The 8,840-nt window shown below is 41.0% G+C and overlaps 1 protein-coding gene across 1 annotated transcript in view; it reads right to left on the bottom strand.

Annotated features, from left to right (window-relative positions):
- ccdc9b (coiled-coil domain containing 9B) overlaps positions 1–8,840 on the bottom strand; it is an 18,671-nt gene that overhangs the window by 901 nt on the left and 8,930 nt on the right. Inside the window, 7 exon segments of the mRNA XM_008325548.3 lie at positions 1–386; positions 1,091–1,124; positions 1,903–1,999; positions 2,138–2,188; positions 2,282–2,331; positions 4,072–4,250; positions 7,861–7,923. The exon segment at positions 1–386 is cut by the window's left edge and continues 1 nt beyond it. Coding sequence (XP_008323770.1) covers positions 1–386; positions 1,091–1,124; positions 1,903–1,999; positions 2,138–2,188; positions 2,282–2,331; positions 4,072–4,250; positions 7,861–7,923 — 860 coding nt within the window.

Here is an 8,840-nt window from a genome sequence, read left to right as displayed (position 1 = left end):
TGGTGGGGCGCGGGCGGAGCAGACGTCGCCGCGCCGTCATCCAGAGACGCCCCGTCATCCAGAGACGCCCCGTCATCCAGAGACGCCCCGTCGCTCTGCTCCACTGACTCTGGTTCTAGTTCCGTTTTCTTCAGGAGTGAAGAAGTTCCCGACTCGGAGCTGGAGTCCTGAGATCCACGAGCTCCGACGACGAGCTCCTCCGAGAACCGTACCTTTTTCTGAGTGGAGGTACCTTCTCTGGAGGAACAGGGAGCGGTCACTTCACCGCCCTCGTCAGACGGACTCAACGTGTCTTCACTTGGTGACCCCTGACCTTTCTGCTCTTCTGTGTCCACATCTGGGAGGGCGTCCAGTTCCTCCAAGAACTCCTCCAGTGTTGTATCAGGCTACGAGGTTTGGTCAGAAACAGAAATTAGTTCGGGAGGTTCCTGTAGACCAGTGGTTCTCAAACTGTGGTACGTGCGCTCTCTAGTGGTACGCGGGGGAAATTTCATATTTTCACGTTTACATTTTCAATTGAATAAATCTGAAACTTACTATTCACAATTAATAGAACATTTAGAAAATATGTAGCTACTTGTGAGATTGTGAAATAGGATGTCTGGTCTGTTTTTATTTATCTGTTTTGTTTTTTTCAAGTCTGTTGCTCACGTAAGCACAGGCAGCACGGAATCATGGGATCACCTGCAAGTTGAACGTGGAACGAGCCGAGGAATTCTAATGTTGGTCATCATGGTGGTACAGAGTAGAAAAATTTAACCTTTTTAAGGAACATATCACAAACTAATAGTTTAGGTCAGATCAGGGAAAACTATGGCCCGTGGGCCTGATACGGCCCCCTGGCCTTGCTAATCCGGCCGACCAAAACAGTGGTTCGAGGTCTGGTAAAGGCTGATGTCGATCCTTATGTTTCCTGCATCACAACCAATCAATCACCTGTCATTCCAGTTGGTTAAATTATCTTTGAAAACTTAGGTTTATTCTTGTACGTTTTAGCTAAACTATTTCCGCCCAGTATTCTACGTCCAACCAGTACTGAACCGACCCACCGGTCAAATTATGTACCTGACATTTTGGTTCATACTCTCACCTGTGAATTGTCTCCCTCTTCATTTTCTTGCCATCTGAAAAACAAAAAGAATCTCTTTAACAAACGTGTAAAAACAAATACATATTTTACTCAAATATATACATTCCACTTAAATTTAAGGATGAAATTAAACTTTTATTAATCTGTAGATCAAGGTTCATGTTGATAGAGTGAAGTGAGTGAAGTGTTCAAAACCACGTCATTATTGTCTGTCCCGGACGGGACTATAAAGTCAACAATCCTCAGCGTGTTTGAGACCGTATGAAATATACTGAACACGTAAACTTAAATATCGTAATATCGTAATAAACGTAATTACGTAAATTGTCGTTAGAGAAAAAAAAAACATTAGGACAAAAGTGAGGCCGACATGGGGGGTGAGAGGGGGGGGGGGTGACTAAATGAGGACTACAGTGAGAGCAGTCATAGATCATCCTCCAGGACTGTGGTTCTGTGCCTGTTTGACATCAGGAGTCAACAGTCCAAGTCCTCTCAGTCCGACATCACTGCAGCCTTGTTCATCAGTCGATGTGACCGAGACCTCTGGGCTGCCACGGTCCACAAATTATACATAATGTCTCATGACATTCATGGGTTTTTCTACGAGACAACGTGTCCTCACATCCATTTCACATATTCTATTAGTTACATGAGGGTTTTTCTGGTTGCAGTTTATTATGGCTGTGGTGAGGAACATGACAGTGGTCCAAACTTCATCACCATCACCATCATCATCATCATCACCATCATCACCATCATCGGCCTGTTGTTGTTCTCAGTACTGGACTACATCCTGTTTAGCGGTCACTGACCTCCTAGCCCTCCCCGTCAGACGATCTTTGCCTTTTGCTTTGCTGCTCATCACTTGGACTCTTTTTCCTCCTTTGTCTTTCCCTCGTTTCTCCTGACCTGGGACAGAGGAACGCATGTTTTATAATGTTTCCCCTCAATACAACGACCTTTTATTTTTCTTAAATATACAATAAGGACAAGGATTTTTGATTTAGAGTCCAAAAAAAAAAGAGTTAATAAAACAGGTTTGTTTACCTTTTGGCTCCACATTTGCCCTGTTTTGACCTCTTCTTGAACTTCGTCCACCTGTAAAGACACATAATAGATACAATAGATGTATAAATTATTATTGATTGTCTTTTTCTCGTTTTTTTTTTCTCAGTTGGGAGGATGTCTCACCTCTGCTACTTGGCCCCCAGTCTCTCTCAGGCACAGATTTGTCTGTAAACCTAAAGAAGGAGTTGGAAACATGATCATTTTTTTTTATTTTCCCTCAGAGTAAAAGACAGTTTATCCACAGCAGACGGGCAGCAGTGAGATCCTCCAAATTATGAATGACTCTTTACGATGATCAAAGTGCAGGAGAAGCAGAGGACTTTTTTTTTCTTTTTCATCCTCCAGTCAAAGAAAGGTATTTTACAACCAAGGGAACGACCTAAACAGATGAATTATGTAGATGAATCTATTCTTACTCCCGGTCCTTGTTTTATGGCCTGCCAAATAAGGGAAGGCATTTCATCCCTTATCCTTAGTCTAAAAATAGAGTCTCCCTCCTCATCTCTTTACATTTTGATGTTTTGGGTTGATTGTTGGTTTTTTATTCACAGTAATGTCTACGACACACTTACTGTAGTTACTCCGTAGCTTTGTTCCACAGCCTAAGTTCAAATCCAGCACAAATGTCCTGACGTTAATCCTTCAATCACTTACTGTGGGATTAAATGACAGGATGGAGCTTTGGCCTGTGTTTATCCCCGGCACATTTTTCATTTCAGAGAAATACGTTTTAATGTTAATGTTCAGAAACAGAAAAAAAAAAGTAATGGTTTATAATATGTTAATGTGACTTTGTTCTGTTTTGTGTCTTATCTAACAGATGCTGATCTGTTTGATATCTATTAATAAAAGCAGGGCCGTAGAGTCGCTATAAAAAGATACAAATATTGACTGTGTACTGTGGTAAAAATAGAGAGAAGTGAACTGAGGGAAAAGTTCAACCGTTGGCTTTTAATGTTCCGTGTACACAAGCTGAAAACCCCGCTCAGACCAGTTGACCAGTTGATGACTCTTTCATTCCAACATAATTAAATAATTAAAAAGTCACCTGTCATCTTTACAGCAGCAGACAGCATTTCTATGTCATAAAAACAAAGTCATGAAATAAACAGAATAAACAATAACAATAACAAAAACCAGATTAGAGTTGGAGGTGCTGTGATACTGCAATCTGATTGGTGGCTTGAAAAAAACGTGTTTAAACCAAAATCTTATTTTTTGGTTACCATGTTAATATGTTCACCTGGCTTGATGTTAATGTAAAAAGAATATATAATGTATTTTCCCCATAAAGAGCTGCAGCTTGTAGTCAATGTATTGTTTTTATATATATATATATATATATATATATATATATATATATATATAGGGTGTGAAATAATACACAAAATTCATGGTTTGGTTCAACACTTGGTTCTATTTTTTTTTTTTTGACCTAAAAAGATTTTTAAAGGTGGTAAGTCCAGACACCTTCATTAATCTTATATCATATATCCAGGCATGCCACCTTAAAAAAATCTTTAAGGTGGCATGCCGCTTGGACACCTTAAAGAATCCTGTTTTTGAACATATATGAATCATAATTGAAATTTCACATGTCACATGTCATCTTATCCCTAATTCGAGGCATTAGCCATGTGGGAACGAGCTAGCTGGATCTGCGCTTGACAACGCAACCTTAAGGTGGCGTAGTTGAGCTCAGATCCATTGAGCTTATAGCACAGAATGCATAATAAATATAATGTAGTGCGTGATAAATATACATACAAATATAAATACACATATATATATATATATTTACATACATATGTATGGATTTTAATATGCAATATGCAAATCACAGGAGAACTCTGTGATGACAAAATAAAAAAAACTACTAGAATCACTGATTTTAACAGCAACATGTGACTCACATGTTCTCAGACTTGTCCATGTCCCAGGCTCGTCTCCATTGGCCCTTCGCATTTTTATGGCGTGCCACTCTCTCCCTGTCAATCCGCTCCCGCTCTTTCTTCCACCTCAGGTACTCCTCCTGCTCCTCTCTCGTTGTGGGGACGTTGAGGTCAGTGCTGGTCGCCGGCCACTCCGGCTCCTGTTTGACCCCGTGAGATAAGACGTGGTTTTAATGCCTGGCCTTAAACGTACATTTACATACACGAGTACTTTGTGCTCGTCGGTACTGAAGCAGAGGCAGTGAGATGTGCCTACATGAAATCACCCACACCACTCAAACACACCGCAGTCAGAGCAACGGAGGGAAAGGGTTCAACGTCGAGCACAGCTAGAAAAAAAAAGAAAGAAAGAAAATCTTTGGTCTCAACAGCTCGATACGAATCATACTCTGTGCAGATTATAATCTGAGGTTAAAGAATTTGTGGATTGAGCAGCAAAACTATTGCAAAAAGTGAGACAATTACAAGTTCCTGCAACCAAGAAAAAAAGACAGCAATTAGTACTAATTAGTACTAATTAGTACTCTGTGGCAATTTACTCCATATGTAAATATGGAGATTGTTGAATGACAGACAGAGCTTTTGGAGACCAGCCCCTACTGGTCAGCAGTTGAACTGCAAACCTAACCTTTTTTCCTGTATTGGATTTTCTTTTTTTAAAAAATGAGGTCAATTTTTTATTAACTGTCTATAATTTAAAAAGAAAACATCAAGGATTTTGTTGAGATAAAGATAAAAATCCTTTTCTTTCTTTACTTTAAAGTATAAAAAAGTCAAGATGACATTAGTAAAGAGTGAAATAAGAGAACAAATCAATTACAAAAACAAATTTTCCAACCTAATAAAATCCATTAAGAATCAAATACAAAACGGAAAAAACAAATCACAGACTGTCACTGGTCTCCGCAACGGCCAATCACGGCCTGGCTGTAAATATTTAGGCTCCATTTCCTCATAGCGTGTGTCTGTGATGGAAACCAATTTTGGAGGTAATATCCCAGACTAAAGTACTGAATGGGGATTGGTCCATTTCCTTATTTCTCCCCTCACTTATCCTGACCACTGACAGCTGTGATGAGATCACGAAGAATAAGTGGAGAACGCCGAAGAGAGAGTGGAGGTGATCTGGTGCAGACTGCGACATCAAAGGGGGACAAAGACGACGTGTTCGTGTCACAGAGACCTGCAGAGAACCAGGTCTGGAAACAGTGCCGTGAGGCTCACAGGGAAATTACATAAAACACCGACAGTCTGTCAGTGCATTCTAAAGAGGCAGGAGGGAGACGATGCTGCTGTCTGGAGAAAATTTAAATTCTTCGAGATTCTTTCCAAAAAGGGAAAGAAAAAAAAGAAAAAAATTACACGCTCATCATCTGCATATTATTTCTCACCCAAACCTGAGAAGAAGAAAAAAAACTGTGAGAAAAAGAGAGACAGCACAGACACTGTTTTCCTCTCAGGTGTGGACCAATCACAGACAAGTAAACATGTTGCCTTATTTTCTGTAGGTTTGTCGTTGAACGTCTCATCTGTGCTCATCTCTGTTTTTCCCCCATCTTTTCTCCCCTTCACTTCCCGTCCTGTCCTCTGGCCCCTGGAGGGCGTTCTGGGGACACCGGGGACGTAGGTTGCATGTTCCAACAGGCTGTCTCCTGCTGCCGCGCTAGTCAGCCTGCTAATTAGCACTTTTCAATTTCTTTTTTTTTTTCTGTTGCCTTCAAGGAGGCTCACGGGGGGAGGCTGTCAGAAGGCTGACAGGTCGGGTTGAAGGAACACAGACACAGCAAGGAGAAAAAAAGAAAAAAAAAAGGACAGGATTTAATTGAACACACGGTGATATGTTTTAAAATTAAGTAAATACTTAAAATGCCACTGATCCCACTGCGATGGCCTGAATAAATATCTCATCTATTTACAAATGCCCCCGAGCAGATAACGAGCTGCTAACGAGCAGCTAACGAGCTGCTCTTACACAACACCTGCAAAGCAATCACTTGGCTTAAAGTGGCAGGAGGAGCGTGAACGGCATTAGAGGTCATGTGATGTGTTTACTGTCCCTGCTGTTGGGACGTGATCAGGTGAAGAAAAACCGCTGAGCCACAGCAGCCGATGTGAAAGGGAGATGGGGGAGGGAGGGTGAGGAGGGTGAGGTGGAAAAGGAAGTGCGTGTGATGATGATGGTAGGGAGGGTGAGGTGAGGTGAAAAAGGAAGTGCGTGTGATGATGATGGTGGTGATGGGATTTCTCACCCAAATGTGTGAGAAATCAAACATTCATGTTTGTCTCTCCTGTGTGAGGTCAGGCTCTTAAAGGTACAGTACACATAAATGTCTAATGTACAACAGTGACTACTCTTAGCCTTTTTTTCCCCTAATGGGCCACTAGAAGTGTATGCTGGTGGTGTCTCTTTTGCCGGTGAGATGTAATTTAAAGCAGGGATACCCAACCCCCGGTCTGCGGACTGGTACCGGTACTGGTGCGTAGATAATTTGGTACAGATTAGCCGCAGTTGAACACAGTGAATTTTTACAAATTTCATTCAAAGAGAATCCAATCACTATTTACTTTCTTTTTTTAAAATAATCTGTCAATATTTAAAAGTAATGCCACTGAGAAAATTCAATGATCTTTAACGATAATTCAACCACCGGTCCGCAGTAGTGGTCCAGTACCGGCCAACTGGTCCAAAAAAAGGTTGGAGACGGCTGATTTAAAGACTATCTGAGATGACGATGTATTTCCAGACCTACATTTATAGATTACCTATTAAATAAGGGGTGTTTGTTGAAGCTACGACCCAGCAAACGCACGGAAGGAACAGCTTTTCCTTCTGTTCGTTTGGGTTTTTGTTTTTGTTTAAATGAAATAAACATGTTCTACCAGCACACTGAACCTTATGACCTGGGTATTTAATCTGGATTTATAGCAGCACTTGAAAAGGGGGGGGGGGCAGAGCTACATGTCGCTGCTCTTTTATCAACACTAGGGGAATTTCCAGTATGCCAGGCCTTTAAACAGACAAAGTGTCGTACACTAAAGAGCCCAGCTCTAGTCCTGCTGAGCACCGTCAACCACCGGCTTCACCATCTACCTGGGGCCTGTCTATGGCCATATAAGGAAGGCCTGGAATCAAACCCACAACCCTTTCAGGTGTAAGAAAACTTAATTATCTACCCACTGAGTTTCAGCCCCGAATGAACAGTGATAATCATTGTCGCTGTTGCTTAAAGTTTATGGGGTTTTTTTTATTATTATCACTAATTGTTTACTTTTACCAAAACAGATTTGTAAAAAGTGACTGTAGCAAGATTTTTTTATTAAAGTGACTGCAAAAAGACGACTAAACGTTAGCCGAGTCTAAATAAAAGATGCTAAAGATATCTAATAATTTACCCCAAAACACGTAGAAGTTGGATAAAAATAAAGCAAAAAAAAAACCCTTTTTTGTTTAACTTTATGTTAAAATACAACTTAACCTAGCTAAAAAAAATGACTCAAAACATGTTTACATCAGAAATAAAGGTAATAAAGGAAATTAACGGTTAAAAAGAAAATCGGCAAAGGCAATGACAAGTGCATATATACAAAAACACACATACTCGAACAAAATTAGCTATAAATACATATATAAATGTATATATAATAACAGTTAAAAGTTGTAAAATGTTTTTGTGAAAATGGTTTAAACCCTAAAATGGTATGTTCTAGAAAAGTTCACCGACACCGAGTGTTTGTTAGTTTGTTAGCTACCTTGCATTCCTCCAGCTTGTGCTGCTCCCTTGTTTGCTTCTGCCCCTGTTTAGCAGCATCTTCCTGTCGGAGAGAGAGAGAGAAAAAAAATAAAATGTAAAATTATAATATACCTTTGGCAGAGTAACTTTAATTTTACCAAATTATACGCCGATATATCAACGCTACAAAGAAGTCAACGGAGTCGTAAATCAAACCTAAAGAGCTAAAGCTCTTCCGGATCTATAAGCTTATGTTGCCCCCTAGTGGTAAAACAATTGAATTGTATGCACTCGAAATGTTCCTCGTCATGTTTTGAATTTCTCAACAGTGATAGATGTCAGTTTTACAGGGATCTTAGTCTGAGAGCATGTGACACACACACACCCCCCCCCCCCTCTCTCTCCCTCTCTCATCCAAACTTAAATGCAGCCTCTTCTGCCCCCCCCCTCACCCTCCTCCCCATCACCACACTTTCCATCTTCCTCTCCCTCTTTGACCTCCTCCTGGCACCGTGCCAGCTCCGTCTCCGTGGCAGCATAATGAGCCTTTTTTTTTTTTCTTTTTTTTTTCCAGAGTGAGAGAGCCGTCGAATGGAACTTAGATCAAATCGACCCTTTCAGGATGGTGGGAAATGGGGCAACAATTGTGCCAGAAGAGGGCAGATGACTGAAGGATCCAGAGAGGAGACAGGGAGGCTGGAAACAGACAGTGTGCAGTCTGCAGTCTGCAGTCTCTCTCCCCCTCCCTCTCTCTCCCCCTCCCTCTCTCTACCCCTCTCTCCCCCTCCATATTTTCCTCTCACTCACTCCGTCTTGATCTCCTTTCTCCTCCTTCCTCGCCCTCATTACCATAAAGTGACGTCTGCTTTTCCAGGCGTTACAATCTGACTGGGAGACAGCCAGAAAGCCACACCCGTGTCACAGGAATTGTTTATTGCCAGCATGTCAGATGCATAAACACACACACATATATATATATATATATATATATATATATAT

This window comes from Cynoglossus semilaevis, chromosome 1 (assembly GCF_000523025.1).
Source record: "Cynoglossus semilaevis isolate Cse_v1.0 chromosome 1, Cse_v1.0, whole genome shotgun sequence".
Classification (NCBI taxonomy): domain Eukaryota; kingdom Metazoa; phylum Chordata; class Actinopteri; order Pleuronectiformes; family Cynoglossidae; genus Cynoglossus; species Cynoglossus semilaevis.
Note: the sequence above shows the minus strand (reverse complement) of the source record. Positions and strands in the feature narration are given on the sequence as shown.